Source organism: Ixodes scapularis, unplaced genomic scaffold (assembly GCF_016920785.2).
Source record: "Ixodes scapularis isolate PalLabHiFi unplaced genomic scaffold, ASM1692078v2 PGA_scaffold13__105_contigs__length_92229423, whole genome shotgun sequence".
Lineage (NCBI taxonomy): Eukaryota > Metazoa > Arthropoda > Arachnida > Ixodida > Ixodidae > Ixodes > Ixodes scapularis.
The window spans coordinates 24,122,320-24,140,247 of NW_024609839.1; the positions used below are offsets into that span (position 1 = coordinate 24,122,320).

At 46.2% G+C, this 17,928-nt stretch overlaps 1 protein-coding gene across 1 annotated transcript; it reads right to left on the bottom strand.

Moving 5' to 3' along the window:
- Positions 1-12,265: 12,265 nt before the first annotated feature.
- On the bottom strand, positions 12,266-14,666 carry LOC120844452 (zinc finger MYM-type protein 1-like). The gene is made up of 4 exons (XM_040216245.1): positions 14,016-14,666; positions 13,660-13,880; positions 12,996-13,554; positions 12,266-12,505 (listed from the first exon to the last, which is right to left on the bottom strand). Exons 1-4 carry the CDS (start codon positions 14,664-14,666, stop codon positions 12,266-12,268), a joined length of 1,671 nt encoding a protein of 556 aa, XP_040072179.1.
- Between the last annotated feature and the right edge of the window lie 3,262 nt (positions 14,667-17,928).

Consider the following 17,928-nt stretch of genomic DNA (forward strand, 5'->3'; position numbering starts at 1 on the left):
ATAGTGTCATATTCGTACAAAATTTGATAAATTCAGAGGATTCCCCAGGTAAGCATGCAGGGAACTAGTAGATTAGGTAACAGCCTTTCAGCTGTAGGAAAAAACCCGGAGATGACGGTGGTCGCATGATTATCTTGTGTCGCACACTAATGTCTGCAACGTACAGTTAAAAAAAGTGATGTTCCTGAAATTAGGAGATTCTGAAAAAGCCATCAAATGTGGGTTGTGGGGTTAGAGGTAGATTAGACGTCCCTGCCGCTTGTCTTTTGCGCTTTATCGCTTCGAAATTAGGCTATTTTAACCACAAATTAGAGTATAGAAACCAAAAAAAGGTTAGTCCTGGGGGTCCAATGGACTTGTTCCAAAACCGACGCGCCCCATTGCGGCGAGATACCACGCAGTGCACTCTGGGAACTAGTTGGCCACTCAGTTTCGGTTTCGACTCAGCAGCTTCATCTCATGCTATCACGCCGCGACCGAACGCTCTGGTTGCGTTTTCGATTATTTGACTTTTCAGGAACGTACAATGCACTCATTTTCGAGCGATACAAAACAAATACCTGGGCACTTTCCTTGGTTCCCGAAACACCGGATATTGTATGTGCGTATGCGAACGTAGGAAGTCGTGGCTTAGTCACCTCACCCCACGAGTGCATGTTTGAGCTCAATTTCAATAATCCCGTCTAGTACCAGTGAACTAGAACTGAAATTTGTTCATCTGGAGCCTTACACATATTTTTTTTTGCCAAACGTCCACTTCTTGTTACTTCATTGGGCGAAAAGCAAGCCGCATCCTCACACGGTATTAAAGTTGAGCCCAACGTTTACGCATGAACTTTTAAGGAAACGTAATAAATTCGACCTTACTACTGCACAAAAGTTACTATGATGTCTTCCTCGTGTCATCATATATCTCACACTCAAATTTTATGCTGATAGAAGATTAACTTTTTGCAAACGCTGAGATCGGCTAGCTACGACGGAGGCCCTAACAAGCGTCCCCTACTCCTCGCTAAGCCTTTTTGGACGAGCTTTTACTGACGCCCAAGATCTGTGCCTGAACGGTGTGTCTGAAATTATCTCGGCATACTCAGGCAGGAAGAAAGCAAACACATAACAAATATTATGGCCATAAGCAACCGTCAAACGCGCTTTGAATTCGTTCGAGCGCTTGTGTGAAGAATGTCGCACCGTGCGCCGAAAGGCATGAACCCCAATGCGGTGCGCATAGGGGTTTATGCCCGTTTGGCACACTTCCGGCGAACGGTGCGACATTCTTCACACAAGTGCTCGACTTTTGCTTTCTTAAAACGGTCTGTATGTGCGAATTTTCCTATATGATTGCAGGATAACTTTATGCGCATACGCGATGTTGAATATTAGTGGAATGCAAGCGACTGGGGACTTCACTTCGTGCAGTGCTGCGGGTCTGTTCAGATGAGAGATAAGAAGTGTGCTAAAATTTAGCTTTTCAATGGCGCCTCCGAGTTTTACCTCGCATACTCAGGCATATTAAGAAAAACAGTAATTGCAAAAAGTAATATTTCGTCTATGGACGCACGAAACAAACAAACTTCCTGATCAACAGCACTAATGTAAAGACGCGAGCTCGATGTATGCATACTTATTGGTTGCTACAGCTTGTTGATTCGTACACAAGCAAGATCCCCGAGTTTTGCAGCGTCGAGACTCCCAGCACTGGCTCGTCCACATACCTTGATTGGAACGCTAACAGGAAGGCTCAAGTACAAAAATACAAGCATGTGTTAAGACAAGCTATACGTCTCAGGCTTGTGCTAAAGCTTCGAGTTCTGGCCATTTAGGTTAGTTTAGAGACCACAAATGATGCTCTCATGACCAAAAAACAATCTCTTGTCGACGTGTCTATCGAAACCGAAACCATGCCACCCTCCTCCCTGGCCAACTAGTTCCCAGAGTGCAACGCGCGCCGTGTTGCATGCAGGGCTTTATGGAAGTAGTCTATTGTAAGGGAGCAACGGTTGCTGCCGTGCTCATTAGTCTGCAGGGGACGACTAATGGCAGCGTCAGTGCATTTAGTCCCCGAGGAACTAAGTCGTGCCCTCTTTTTTCTTAAAGTGTTCTACATAACCATGCACACTGCAATCACACTTTTTTTGTTATCGAAAATTAGCACTTGCTGCTCAGCAGACAGCGTAATCTTTCACACGCAGCCAACATTTGATTGTGATTTTAAAAATATGAAACAAAGCTGGCGCATGGAGATAGCATGATGCCCATTGTGTTCGCAGTGGCTGGCCGCACACGGTGGCAGTTGCCGACATGCTGTTTTGACTTACTTGCAGCCATACATTGTATTTAAGATGGATTAACCGGAAACACCACAGAATTGCTCGAGCAGCAGGGCCACAAATCAACGCTACCAGCTCGAGCTTGTATTATTATGAATTAGCCAATGCTAGGTTTAGTACACATTTTGTTTGGCGCATTATGGCCTCCGTTGCCGCTGCGCAATTAAAATTTTAATTTTAGCCAATGCTAGGCTAATTAAGACAAATTATAATGTAGTCCTGCCTTGACTTCCATTGAGCAGCAGAAAACATTAAATACATCTTGGTCCTACGGGCAAAGTTGAATGACCCACTATGTGCAAAATGTCTTTCGAGCAATTAATAGCTTGTAAAGTGAACTAAAAACCTAGGAAATCTTAATAGACACACTACATTCAGCGTTGTCCAACTTTCTTTACCTGTAGGATCGAGGTATGTCTTTTTTAAATATTCAAGTATCCGACGCAGGCATGCACATGCTATCTGGAGGGGTGCTGTTTTCAGCACGTGGCTGCACTGAAGCAAAGTGAGATGCACAAAATCGCCATGACTACCTCATGAATGTCGCTTGTCCGCAGTGCACCTGTGTAGTGAGAAGCTCGCTCAACTGAGCTGTTCATGCTGGAAATCAGAAATTCCAGCTTTGAAGTACATGATCCACCTGGAAGTTTCCCAGCTAGATGAGGAAAAATTTAATTTCCAGCAAGAAATTTGTCCATTTCTGGGTGGAAACAGCCTGGAATTCGGCTGGTAAAATAGATTTCCAGCTCCATGCGTAGTCCATTTTCGGTTCCGTAACACAGCCTGCACTAGAAGAATTTCTATGTGGGAAGGTTAATTGGCTAGCTTTGTCTTACTGTCGGCCTGGCTTCCTTAATTATTAGTCAAACGTAGCAGGATATTCACGACTCCAACTCACTATAGGTGGTGCCACTCGTTTTTTTAAAATGGCGGGTATAGTTGGGGTCGAAGCTGCGTGCCGCTGCTGAGCCTATCTGGTGTGTTGAATTCACTGAGCGACAGAAATTATTTCTGGTAATATGAGGAAGCTGGGGTTTTATGAGTGCATGTTACCCCTTTATCCTGAAAACAAGAACGGTGTTTAGTGTAATATTTATGCCAGAAGGCACGTTTTAGTTCTGGGGCGAAACCAAAACTAACCTCTATTTTGGATTTAATTTCTCGGTATACGTCTTAATTTCGGATGCTTTCATAACTCAAGATGTGTCTCACATTGTAATAATTTAGTTAAATATGTTGTTCACAAAACCTTTATTTTGTCACATACGTGTTTGGTCCGGGCACTTCAAAATATTTTGGAGATTTCAGTGTCCCTTTAATGACAGGGTCTTTCATTCACCTTGGAGGTAACAGAATATTGCATTTGCTTACAAAATCAGTGCCTACTGTTGTGGGTTCTCACTGCATTTTCTCTCTCAGGTCATCGCCATGTGAAATAATGAACTGTGGTCCTTTTAATGGATTTTGGGGTATTTAGAATATTAATTGCGGTAACATTCTCCAGCACAAGAATAACAGAAAGAACAATTTTTTACAACATGTTCACAAAACATAAGTTAAGGAACGCTGTTCTTACTACAAAAACAGAAAGACCGAATCCCAGTCAGACAGCTGAAATGTGTGTTTTTTGAAGCTACGTGTGAAGCATATGACTTTATATTGCATCCAGTGTTTGACGGTTTGTTTATCTTGATAATGAAGTCAGAGTTTTTCATATGCAAAAAAGAAAACTAAACCCCAGGTAAAAATTCAAAATGGTTTCACTTCAAAGTGGTATTTGGAACTGGGACCATTTTGTAGTGGGACCACTTTGAAGTGGGACCACTTTGAAGTGGGACTACTTCCAAATTCCCCGCAGGGGGCACCTGTGAAAGCAGGTGTTTGGAGAGTGGCGTCTCCACGGACCCTGAGCCCCGCAGGGGGCGCCTGCACCTTAGGTGCTAGGTGCTTGGTGAGTAGCGTCACCACGGACCCCAGCCTCATTGGCAACATCACAGACCTTGAGTAAAAAGTGGCTAAGACCCACCCACGTCTGGCTGTGCGTGGCGAGCCCGTGTCCGGGGAAAAGGGCATCCTGGTGGTTGAGCTGAACCCGGGGTAGGTTTGGACCCTTCGGGGCCCCCCGGGTGAGGCAACACACCACTTTGGCCCCCGCTTCTCGTAGACGGGTGTCCTGGCTTGGCCCGACCAGGATGATGCAGTCAGTCGCCATTTCTTCTACTATCCCCTCTCTTCTTTCTCTTTCCTCTTCTCTCGCCTTTTTCCATTTCAACTTCTTTGGCGGCAAGGGCTAACCTTGGGTGGCGACAGACCCCTGTCTAGCACCACACTGGGTTATAGTGCCTGGGCAGCGCTGATAGTGTAATGTCGTCAGCCAAGCCATTCTTGCTATGGCGCATTACCTATTCCCGTGTTGGGCTCCGTGGTGGGTGGCGCACCCGGGGCACCGAAGATCCTCCCATTATTATGGGTTCCAAACGAAACTTTCTTGATCGGCCTCTGAAAAGAGGCTGCACCGAAGCTCTACTCCCTGAAAAAACACTATCAACGCCTGAAAGATTTTCAAAATTCCTCGTAATGCATTCAGAGACCGAAAAACCTCTTGCGAAACTATCCCCATTCCTCGTCGCGAAGGTGATAGAGGGAGTGGTTGGAAAAGACTTTCATGCCAAGAAAATGTCATCTGGCGACCTCCTCATCCAGATTAACACTAAGCGACAAAGTGACGCCCTCTTAGCTGTAAACTCTATCTCAGACTATAGGGTCACTGTCACAGCACACCGCACCCTTAACACTGTTCAAGGTGTCATCTCTGAGGATGACCTCCTTGATACACCGGAGAATGAAGTCGTTGAGGGGCTGGCCACGCAGGGAGTGACGGCTGCACGGCGGATCACCCTGCGTCGGGACGGCGTAGAATTGAAAACAAAACATATTGTTTTAACTTTCGAATCGACCTCTCTTCCCGAAGTTGTTAGAGCCGGCTACCTCCAGTGCCGCGTCCGCCCATATGTGCCGAATCCGCTGCGCTGCTTTAAGTGTCAGCGGTTCGGGCATGGGTCGCGGAGCTGCCGGGGGACCAACAAGTGTGCCAAGTGCTCTAGTAAAGAGCACATTGCTGAAGCATGTGAGAGTGAACCTCTGTGTTCAAACTGTGAAGGCCACCACCCTGCCTATTCCAGATCCTGCCCTGTCTGGAAACAAGAAAAAGAAATTCTTGCACTAAAAATTAAAGAAAATATAAGCTACATTGATGCAAAGAAGCGCTTTGCGTTTGTTTCTAAAGGGTCTTATTCCCAGGCCGTGCAGAGGGGTCCGGCACGGTCAATGGCGTCAACGGGAACGCAGACGTCTTCGGACGACTCGCGTCTCCTGTTAGGTCCCCCTTCCTCGGGAGCAGTGCCAGTTGCACTGCCTCCAAACCGCAAGGTGGATGCTTCCTCATCAGCGTCCACCTCGGGAGCGGTGCCCATGGCACCGCCTCCAAACTGCAAGGTGGATGCTGTTGCGTCAGCATCCACCTCAGGGCAGGGTATGACCTCTCCTGCCCCACCTGCTGCTTCGGTCCCTCGGGGCCGGGGCCTCCAATCCCGGACCTCTACTCTTCAGAGGAAGCCTGGGGAGCCCCCCAAGCAGTCGACCTCTGCAGGTCAACCTGAGGCCATTGCTTCCCCAACAGAGGAGCCAATGGATGAGAGTGGACCCAGATCTGACGAGGACTCCCTCCTCTCGGGATCTGAGTCTTCCTCTTGCGCCCCCAGTGGTCCCACTGGGAAACAGAAGGAAGCTAAAAAAAAAAGAAAATTGCCCCGCGTATTAAGATCGATTTTAAGACCTGATGATCCTTTTTGATCAGTATGTTCTTGTCTTTTTTCTCTTTTCGCGTTTTTTTAACTTTTTAATATTTGCTCTACTGTTTTTTAAATAATGAGTTTTATGCAGTGGAACTGCAGAGGTCTTTTTAGTAATTTGGACGATGTGAGGTTCTTGTTACACAAACATGAACCTTCCGTATTCTGTCTGCAGGAAACATATCTGAAGCCATCTAATATAAATTTTCTTAAATCGTATCAGATATATAGGAGGGATCGCGTGACGACCTCTGGCGCTTCTGGGGGAGTTGCAATTATTGTAGACAGTAGTTTACCTGCCAGCGAAGTCTCCCTTAACACTTCTCTGCAGGCCGTCGCGGTAAGATTGCTACGAGATCGCCTCATTACCATCTGCTCCATTTACATCCCTCCTTCATCATCCTTGGAACTTTCCCAGCTTGAAGCCTTAGCTGACCAACTGCCTGAACCTTTTATTTTAATGGGTGATTTTAATGCACATAACCCGCTCTGGGGTGGTGATCGGACTGACACCCGGGGTTCTGTTGTGGCACGGTTTTTGTCTCTTAGAGAAGTGTGTGTTTTAAATACTGGAGCACCAACATATTTCAATTCTCATAACTGCTCTTTCTCTTGTCTTGACCTCACTATTTGTTCATCTGCGATTTTTACCGACTTTACCTGGAACGTATTAGATAACCCTTATGGGAGCGACCACTTCCCAGTGTACCTTACTCCGCTAGAAGTTCTACCTAGGCTTCCTTGTTGTCCTCCTCGTTGGAAGATCTCTTTAGCAGATTGGGAGCTTTTTAAGTCAAGCTTTCCTTCCTCCTTGGATCTTTCACAAGTGGTCTCTGTGGACGATGGAAATGCACTAATAACAACAGCAATCCTTGAAGCAGCCCGTTTGTCCATCCCACAGACATCCGGCAACCTGCCGAGACGCCCAAAGCCATGGTGGGATGATGAGTGCAGAGAATCCCGAAAGCGACAAAACTGTTCTTGGGGAAGGTTTAGAAGGTATCCGACCTCCAGAAACCTCCTGGCATTTAAACAGTTGCGGGCAAAAGCCCGCTATATCAGAAAACAGGCCAAAAAGAAATCCTTTTGCTCGTATGCATCCTCCATCAATAGTTACACACCAGCCAAGATTGTCTGGGACAGAGTGGGGAGAATGAAGGGCGACTACCGTTCTTTCTCAATCCCCTTGCTTTTAGCTGAGAATGGAGAAGCTTATTCATCGTTATATGAACAAGCCAATGCACTGGGTAACCACTTTGCACAAGTCTCCAGTTCCGAAAATTACACTGCAGAGTTTCTACGGTTTAAGTCGAAATGTGAGAGAACTCCAATTCGTATGTCAAATGATTGTACTGAAGAATATAACCGTCCCTTTTCTCTTGTCGAGCTTCGTCGAGCCCTTGCTGCTGCAAAACCCACATCCCCTGGACCTGATTCAATTCACCCCACTATGCTTTCCCACCTACCTGATACATTTCTTGTCACTCTTCTTCAGTTTTTTAACATAATCTGGGCGAAAGGGAAATTTCCCAGCTCCTGGAAACAGGCTGTGGTCGTTCCCATTTTAAAACAAGGAAAGGACAGAAGCAAAGCCACGAGCTACAGGCCAATTGCCCTCACTAGCTGTCTGGGAAAGACCTTCGAACGGCTGGTCAACAGTAGACTCGTCTACGTGCTAGAACGTAAGAAACTTCTAAGTAATTTCCAATGTGGTTTCCGCACTTCCATGTCTACTGTTGACCATCTGGTGCGCCTCGAAACGACCGTCCGGGAGGCTTTTGTAAATAGGCAGTTTTGTCTTTCGGTGTTTTTTGACCTTGAAAAGGCCTACGACACCGCCTGGCGCTACGGCATACTTCAGGACCTCATCTCGATGGGCATAAAAGGGAGAATGTTTAACTGCATTTCCGACTTTCTGCAGGATCGTGGCTTTCAGGTACGCCTGGGGGCTACGGTCTCTGACCCTTTCCCCCAGGAGAATGGCGTACCGCAGGGCTGTGTCTTGAGCGTCACTTTGTTTATTATAAAAATGAATTCTCTGTCTCAGGTGATTCCGCCCATGGTCTCCCATTCTCTTTACGTTGATGATGTCCAAGTTTGCTTTTCTTCGTGTAATTTAGCTATCTGTGAACGCCAAGTTCAACTGACGGTGAACAAGATGAGTAGGTGGGCTGATCGGAACGGTTTTCGGTTTTCCGCCGAGAAAACCGTGGCAGTCTGTTTTTCTCGAAGGCGGGGAGTATTTTCTGTTCCATCGCTGTCCATCAAAGGTGCGCCTATTCCTGTTAGGTCAGAACATAAGTTCCTCGGTGTAGTATTTGACAGCAAGCTAACATTTGGCTCACATGTGAAGGCTTTAAGAATTAAATGTCAGCGGAAATTAAACATTCTTAAAGTCCTGGCACACCGTTCTTGGGGTTCAGACCGTCTCTGCCTTTTACGACTTTATAGGGCATGTGTTCGTTCTGTGCTGGATTATGGCAGCATTGTCTACGGTTCTGCTAAGCCCTCTACGCTTAAGATGTTGGACCCGGTTCACAATCAGGGTATTCGACTAGCAATCGGGGCCTTTCGAACATCGCCAGTGCTTAGCTTGTATGCTGAGTCAAATGAGTGGTCGCTTGATAAACGGAGGTTTTACCTTAGCGCACAGTACTATCTAAGACTGCGGACTCTCCCTCAACATCCAAATTTTTCTTTGACTAACAACGTAAATTATGAACAGACCTTTCAAAACAAGCCGTCTGTAACACGTCCCTTTGCGCTCCGCGTGAGGGATGCCGCAGAGAAGTACAGCTTTAATATATCTCCTCCTGTTATGGAAACTCCACAGAGATTTGCTCCTTGGGATGATATAGCCGTAACATGCAACCTCTCATTAACAAAGTACAACAAGAGAGTTGTCGACTCCAGTGTTATAAAACAGGAATTCTTCGAGATAGCAAGCCGTTACGAGACCGGCAAGAGTTTCTTCACCGATGGGACGAAGGGCATTGATTATGTTGGATGTGCTGTGGTGGGGCAGTCCTTCCAGCGTGTTAGACGAATTAACCCCGAGGCATCTGTTTTCACTGCTGAGCTTCTAGGGCTGATATTAGCTGTCGAACAAATAATTAAACAAAATTTTAGGAAATCCATAGTATTTTCAGACTCGCTTAGTTGCCTCCTTGCACTTGACTCAGCAACATCCTGGAACCACCCCCTCATTTGTCTACTCCGTGGTAAAATAATAAAGGCCCGCAAGCAAAATATTGATATTCAGTTCTGCTGGGTACCCAGTCATATAGGAATACACGGCAATGAGGAGGCTGACCGAGCTGCAAGTACATGTATAAACAGGTCCATTGAAACCCACGCCATTCCAGCGACTGACTATAGAACTACTCTGCGAAAGAAAATAAAACGTTCCTGGCAAGTGGAGTGGAGCTCTGACTGTTGCAATAAGCTCCATATTATTAAGCCTACTTTGAGTGAATGGCGCAGTGCCAGACATCAAGAAAGGTTTTACGAAGTTATTCTGTGCCGGCTGCGAATAGGACACACACGCCTAACTCACGGGTACCTCTTAAAAAGCGAAGACCCTCCAGTGTGCGATTACTGCTTTGAAACTTTAAGTATACTCCACATCCTTCTAGTATGTCCGCAATTTCATAACGAACGCTGCACCTACTTCCCAATCTTTTTTAGAGAGCATATTCCGTTTCACCTGGCACTTTTGCTCGGAGACGAGCCTCTTGTCCCACATACACAAGTGTTCAACTTCTTAAAGAATATTGGTATTTTAAATCGCCTTTAGCTGATTTTAGTAAAGTGAAATTTAGCAATGTATAATTTAGCCGCCGAGTCTTGTGATATTTACTCACCATGTGTTTGGCGCACTATGGCCCGAGTTGCTGCTGCGCCAAAAAAACCCCAAATTCATTCATTCACTTCCAAATTGCTTGCAGGGAAGCACACTTACAGTACAGAAAGATGAGTGTTCACCACACGGCCTTATGGACAACATTGACTATAGCAACAGATTATGTTGTTACAAGAAAGTTTTGTTTATTAGAAACCTAATGCAGGCCCCTGCGCCTAATGCAGGCCCCTGCGCCTAATGCAGGCCCCTGCGCCTAAGCCCTTCTTTGTATCTTGAATTTTTCGGAAAGGATAATGCCCATGTTGTGGACGGTGTCCGTGACGTCAGCATTGTTTATCTTCCCCCAACATGCCACTGTTTTTGCAAAGTAGCATGAAAAAAAATTCAATGTTAGGTTGGACCAGTGAAAGCAACCTAATTACGTGCTTACTGAACACAAGGGTGACCTTTTCAGGTGTGAGCTCCTTGAATTTTTTCGGTCCTTCGGAGCCTTTCTCCCCCTCCAAAGGTCCTGTCAACCGGCTTCTCGGCTTCCCAAAAAGCATGTTTTTAGTAGCTTTTGCTCCCTTGAGTTGTTGGAAATTCCTTTCCACTGCTCGGCGGAGATGGTGGTGCCTCCTTTCAGGTGGAACTGAAAAATTAGTCAAATGTGTGGGTAAACATTTAGAAGAGGACCAGAAAGCCACCTTCATACTTATCCTGCCATTTTACAACATCGAGAATGGTGTTGCACTCTTCTGACCTCTGTAGTCAGCAACTGCACAGAGAAACATTTACATAATTATTTTTACCTCGTGATGATTTTCAGCAGTACAAAACAATTTAAAGGTGTCCACCCTGTAAATGACATTGATGGTTAACCCAGAACTGAGGAAAAGTAATAATGAACAAAACAAGGTATCATTGGATGTTAGGTGATCCATCTGAATCAGCTAATACATATATTCAGGTACGAATTAGAACCAAAACAGAAAATACAAGTGCAGCGATTCGGCCTAGCAACCACTCTACAAAAAAAAAAAGAAGTTTAACTGGAGAGGTAGCACAACTATTATATTGAGAGCACTACAAAAAAAAAATTTGAAGTTTTTTTTTTTCAGTTTCATTACGTCACTCATTTATAATGTTGACGTCACGGAGCATTACCCTCAGTTGGTGGGTGCCACCTTTGGCTTTCCACTGGCAGAAGCTGCCTTGGCCTTGGGAGTGGGAGCGGGTGCCTCAGTGGGAGCGGGTGCTTCAGCAGCACCTGATAAATAAGTGAGGTTTCCTTAGCCATGGCAAGAAACAAAGCTACAAGAGTGGCCTCAAATCAATCATGATGAACCAAACAAGGTAGACATTAGACGCGGCATCCGTCGACGCAATCATCGGGGCTACTGCTAGAGGGAGATGTGAAGTGGTTTGTTATTAAATCTGCTTTACCTCCACAAAGTAGCAATTTTGTTTTTCTGACAGTCCATAAAGAAAAAAAATTCCTAATGATGTTAGTAAAGCAAGCAATGAACGTTACCAAAAGTTGGTGCTTCCTAGGCACTTTCCTCTGCCTCAAAGCTGCAGGAAGCTGCAGTGTGATCTGAAGTGTATAGGGAATATTAACATGACGTCACGTGCCCCCATCGCTGTGGTCATCTCGCATTATCTAGCACCAGCAAAGCTGAGGAGCTTATGCAAAGATAAGCTGATTTACCGAAACGTGCACAGCGATTGCTGCCAGTGAATACCCTTATAGCCTTATTGTAAATGATCGTAGAACCAGGGACGGCGCCAGGCTTTCCAGATTGGGGGGGCAGTGGGGAGGCGTATTACATTCTCTGGGGGGGGGGGGGGTTCATGAGAAACCGGGAGGTTGGTTCTGACAGCTAAAATAAGTGTTGGCGGCCAATAAACCTGGAAGTGAGCTGGGGGTTGTTAATGTCGTGCAGCTACCCGAGAATTGTGTAAACAAAAAGGCAAATCGCTTTGCCACCGTCTCCTTTCATGACATGTTTAAAAGGCGGATTAAAGAAAGTAATGGTCGATGGCTGCGTAGAATAGTCACTGCCGACGACGTAAAACTGGAAGAACCAAGCACTTCGAAATATTTCGTAACATTTTTATCACCTCAGTTTATTTTTTTGGTTGACAGTGTACTTACAACCTGAATTACATTGCACATGTTCGTTATTTACAAATATCTACATTCTGAAATTTCACATTCGTTCGCACTCGTCCCCAAAAGTTCAGTGAAGTCGAATCCGTCTGTTGTGATGGGCAGCATCGAAGGCGTTGACAACGTCATCTAGTTCCAGGCTTTTCGCGGTGGTCTTCTCCACGGCGAGAACCGCCAAGTTCGCGAGCCTCTTGTCAGACATTCTGTTTCGGAGATACGTCTTCAGCCGACGAAGGCACGAGAACGTGCGTTCGCAGGCGGTGCTGGAGGCAGGGATAGTCAACGCTATAACACAAAGACGGTACGATTCCTGAAAGCAAATTTTAAATTTGCCTAAAAATTCGGCAAACAATATTGTGGTGGTGACAATGCACCCATTCTCTTTTTCGTATCTCTGTAAAACTCTGGGAAGCAGTTTCATCCCGGCCACAAGTGCATCCCAGTCGGACGAGTAGTGGTTTGCTAGCGGTTCGACCAGCGAGATGTCCATGAAGCGATCGTGTTGAGGTTGAAAACAGTTCAAGCCCTTCAGGATGAGATCACTGTCGCTAAATCTTCGCATCCAGGATGGGAAGGAACACGTGCACACGGCAGTCGTTTCCAGTGGAGCAGCTGGGGTCCTCTCCAGGCAGCTGGGCTTCTGTGAGATATTTTGCAAGGTGCGCCGGCAGACGGTTGATTCTTCGCTCTTCTACAAGACGAATTCCGTTTGTCTCTGCAACGCTTAAGCACTGGCTCCAAATGCTTGAGAAACCCTCTGACGTCCTTAGATATCTAAATCGCTCAAGTACCGCACTGACCATCATGAAGGCATGAGTAAGGTCGCAATTCTTGTTCTGCAGGTAATCTGAAAGAATCTGCAGCTCACCCAAAACCTCGCCAAAGATACCCAGATGTGAAACAAACGTGAAGTTCAGCTGGTGCAAAATTCCGCGTGCTTCTGCTGATCTTGATCTTCCGCCTTCGGCGATCTTTGTGAGTGAGACAATCATTGCAGGAAGCGCGTGTAGGACGGCTTTGCATGCGTTAATTTGGCATGTCCATCTAATCTCGCTGATTCCTTTCAGTTCGATCGTTGTGCCGCACACCTGCTTTTGAACTGTGATGAACAGCGCATGTGTGGCAGACCCTCCCAAGAAGACATACAACATCTCTATTAAAGAGAAAAAGGTCCTCGCGGAATCAAAGCTCTTGCAGGCATCGACAATAACCAAATTCAGCCGGTGGTTGAAGCAGTGGACATACAGGGCTTGAGGTACTTCTAACTTGAGAAGGGCTTGAACACCTTTGCTCTTGCCACTCATTACGCTTGCACCGTCATAGGTTTGTGCGATGCAGTTCTCAAGGTGAATTCCACATCTGGAAAGCGTTTCCTTAACGTAGCTCAGGAGAGAGGCAGCGTCTAGCGTTTTGTCACTCCTAAACCCAAGAAATCTTTCCTAGGCGGATCCGTTCAGGAAATACCGGACTACCACAGAGAGCTGTTCCGTTTTGCTGATATCTCTAGATTCGTCCACTATAAGCGCAAAGCACTGAGCGCTGTCCACCTCGGTCTTGAAACGACGCAAAACTATATCTGACATTGCTGAGAGTATCTCATCCTGAATGGAATGGTGAGTATATTTGGCGTTGGCAGGGCCATTTTCCAGCTTTTTTAGTAGAATGGCATCGCTTTTCGCTACAAGCTGAAGGAGCTCGAGAAAGTTTCCTTTGTTTTCACTTGAGGCTGACTCATCGTCCGCTCTCTGGGCAATCCCCTGTGTTGCAGAAAACCTCAGCACGTCAGCTATTACAGAGATATAGTGGCGGTTTTCTCTTACCTCTTTCAAATACGCCTCGCTGAGGTGCACGGCGACTGAATTTTCGGCGCCCTTTTCCTTCATCTGCTTGAAGAATTCCCATGAGGCCTGGCACAACTTGTGCGCCGCACTGTTCGAATGGAGTCGCAGTTTGCCGTCCTTTTGAAGCGCTTTCTTCCAGTTCCGATAGCCCTCGGTCACAAACACAGCACTTCCACTCCTCTGTCCATTGCTAGTTGAAAACATCTGACAGGCGAAACAGAATGCCGAGTTCGAAGTCACGCTGTATTCCAACCATGGGAAGCTGGTGTACCATTCGGACTTGAAGGTCCTGCCGTCGTTCCCGTATTTAGTAACAATAAAGGATATTAGCACAGGTTGTACCGGCAAATCATGGGCTGTCCTGGCTACATCAGGAGGTATTTCGACCTTTAGTATATCAGGAGCTCTCGTTCGGAGTTCTTCGATCTGGAACTCGTCATCCGGGCCATCCCCATCGCTGTCACCAAAAGTTGACTCGCATTCTTGTTCCCCGGCGCTTGCGTTGAGCACACACTCTTCATCAAGTGAAAGCTTTTCTTTGGCGGGTTCAGGTTCGGTGACATTCTCTTGAACTTTTCGCTTGGTCCCCTTTCGTTGGAAAAAGTCACTTATCGGACGACTGGATGCCATGGCGGCCACAATGCTTCCAGCTTCAGCGTCCTTTTTCTTCCCTCGTGGGTAAGGAAGAAAGGGAGAAAGCGAAGGTTTCTTTCTCGCCACGGCGATGTCACCAGCAGTGTCGCTCTCGTGGAAAGGGTGGGCTCCCCGACTCAGCCAGCTCAGCGTTCAGCCAAGGTCCTTGGCCGCCAAGCAGCTAATCCCCCGGGCACTGCGCTTGCCAGTCAGCTGTCTCTGGCAACGGCCAGAGGCGGCTCACCCGTGATCAACCGGTCGCGGCCTTGCTGTTTTGAGGGAACCGGGATAGCATTGAAGGTCAGCTTATCCCGCTGGCGATGCGGAGGAACCCGTGGGAATGTGGGACAGGGTGTTATCTCAGGGACTCGTGGGCGCCGTTATTAGGAGGTCGGGCCGCGTTACGTGTGGAAACCGCGAGGGGCGAACGGCTGAGCTCCTTCCCCTCGGCTTCGATGAGAGGCAAGAAAGCTTTCATTTTTCGTGGGCCACGGAAAGGTAATAAAGCAGGTCGGTCACACAAAGAAGTGTTTGTTCCGCGGCTGCTGCCTCTTGTGCCTCGCCTGCTTTCTCAGAATAAAAAGTTATCCTCCTGCCCACTACAAAAAAAAACAACAAGATTTTGGGATTTTGGCACGTAGGCGTCGAAATCTTTTGGGCAGAAATTAGAAAAATGAAGGGCGGCTGGTTACTGCGGGGGGGGGGGGGGGGGGGGGAGGATTATTTTATTTTGGGGTGGCAAGACAAAGTGGAGGGGAGGCGGTCGCCACCCCTTGCCTCCCTTTGGCGCCGTCCCTGCGTAGAACTAGATCAAAGGAACAACATAATAAGAGATAGAGAGTTCCAATCTCATGAGACATACACAGCAGAACCAGTGACAAAGTATGCAGAAAGAACGTTAAAAGTCAGCCATAACCAAGAGAAGATAGTGGGTCCCGAAATGCCTAAGAAATTTTTATGAATACCAGGTGACTGCCCGTCCAGTCATCCTTATTTAAACTATGCTGGGAGGGGTGAAAAAAGTTGATAGAGTCTAGGAAATTAATTATTTGAGTGTGGATGACGTGTTCCATGGCTTTGCAAGGGACTCTTGTTAAAGAGATGGGAAGGTAATTTAGTGGGGAGTCCTTGTTACCCGATTTGTAGACTGGAACGACCCTTCCCACCTTCCAGTCGTCCGGTAGATGCCTGTAGAAAGTGATTGTGAGAACAACATGGTCATGTACACAGCAGATATACGCTTGGTATTTTTTTAAAGTTTTGAGTTAATTCCGTCAGCGCCGGCTGACGATGAGAGTGATATTTTCAAATAATGATGAGATGCCATCTACAGAAAATGTGAGAGCTGGCGTAGTAGATACTGTGTTAGAAGATATTAAAGAGGGAGAGACATCGGTTTCTCCTGTAAACACGGAAAAGAAGCCCAAATGAAAAGCACTGGCGCACTCAGTGTCAGTGACTATTTCTCCCGCTCCGTTCGTCAGGCTAATGATGCGCGTCTCTTGGGGATTTATAACTTTCGAAATTTTTTTAGGATTGTTTATTAAGATCTTTGGTAAGTCATAAAAAAAGAAATGCTTTGTGTTACGTATAGATACCAGATAGGCGTCTTCAGTTGCGTAGTATTTTTCCCATGCGCAGGGGTTTCCATTCCGCTTTGCCGAGCGGAAAACTTTTTTTTTTGTTTCCTAGTTTTTTAAAGACTTTGTAAACCAGGGTTTCTGTCGGTTCTCACGGAACGTAATTATTGGGATGACTTTATTTGCAAGTTCATTTAATTTATTCCTGAACATTATCCAGTTTCTATTAATAGAACGATTGAGAAATGATGCTTCGAAAATTGGAAGGAAGGCATTTAGCTCCCTGTTTATTACTTCATAATTAATTTCCCTTATCGTAAAGACGAATTCTTTTATCGCGTGCTTGGCGTCGTACCGGGCAAAAGTTGAAGGTAGCATGAATTACTTTGTGGTCGCTGATTTCGCAGAAATAAGTAACCAGGCTGTCGGGATGACTGGTTAGTGTTAAATCTAAGATGTTTGCAGAATCCCGTAAAACACGTGTGGGTTAAAATACTTGTTGAACACGGTTAAAATCAAGGCATACGTTAAAAAAATCTTGCGGCTTCGTTGCCTATAGCTGAGGGGACCTGGTTGCTCCGGTCTATTTGTGGGTAATTAAAGTCTTCAAAGGGAAGGATATGTGCATTCGGGTACGTTGAGGCAAATTCACTAAGGATGTTATTAAGTTTACAAGAAAAGTCAGAAGAATTATGGGGGAGGCCTGTAGCAGGACTCCCAAAAGAACCGTCTGAGGTGAAGCGCGACATATGAGCCATAGTATTTCAAGGTCGGAGGTAATGTTAGCAATAGAACATGACAACTGCTGGTGTGCGGCGATGAGAACACCTCCTCCTCGTCTGGCTTGGCGGTCATTTCTATAAAGGCGGAAGTCCGGCAAATCGACAAGAACTTCAGCATCAGTGATTTCTTTAGACAGCCAGGTTTCGGTTAATATCAACATATTACTACCGGAGGACAACACAAGATTAGACACAATTTCTCGTTTCGGAAGAAAACTACGCGTGTTGGTGAGGATTACTGAACTTGAAAGATTAGTTTTGGTAGAAATCAGAGAGGGGGCTGTTATTTCTTTCTGATGGGGCATTTGCTATGCTGTTTCCGTCACAGTCTGTGATGGTTCATAAAAAACTTAACGTCTCGGGCCCATGAGAAGTGTTTTAAACCGTAAAGAAAATGGAATGGCATATTTTTGCTTTTTGCAAGCACAAGTAGGTGTTTGCGAGCATTTTCGACGGGCCGAGAAAAGTCTTCGCCAGCACTGAAACTTGTTCCTTTGAACTTGCGGCCGTTAGATAGTATAGTTCATTTTGTCTTATGGAACGTGAACTTAACGATTACTGGGCGAGGGTGGTCAGATGTACGATGTCCAAGATGATGTGCATGCTCTATTTCTTTTGGGTCTATGGTTATGTTCAAGTGATCACGACAGTGCCGGATGACGAGTTGTTCAGATTGAGCAAACGTTTCTGATCCATTGGAGTTAGGTATGCCATAGAAAATGAAGTTGCGTCGAGAATGATTTTCGGCATCGTCCAGTCGCGCCTCCAGGCCACAGACCAAACGGGCCGTCTGAGCTGTCTTGATTTTTACATTTTCTAACTCTGTGCGCACGGGGGCGATATATTGATAATGGTTTTCGAGCTGAAATCTGATATGGCTTTGTCTGTTGTTAAAAG

Coding starts and splice junctions, on each gene's coding strand:
- LOC120844452 (XM_040216245.1), bottom strand. CDS start 14,666: ATGGCATCCAGTCGTCCGATAAGTGACTTTTTCCAACGAAAGGGGACC. Junction 13,881..14,015: donor GCGAGGCGTATTTGAAAGAG/GTAAGAGAAAAC, acceptor GAGCTCCTTCAG/CTTGTAGCGAAAAGCGATGC. Junction 12,506..12,995: donor TTACTCATGCCTTCATGATG/GTCAGTGCGGTA, acceptor ATTTGCTTTCAG/GAATCGTACCGTCTTTGTGT.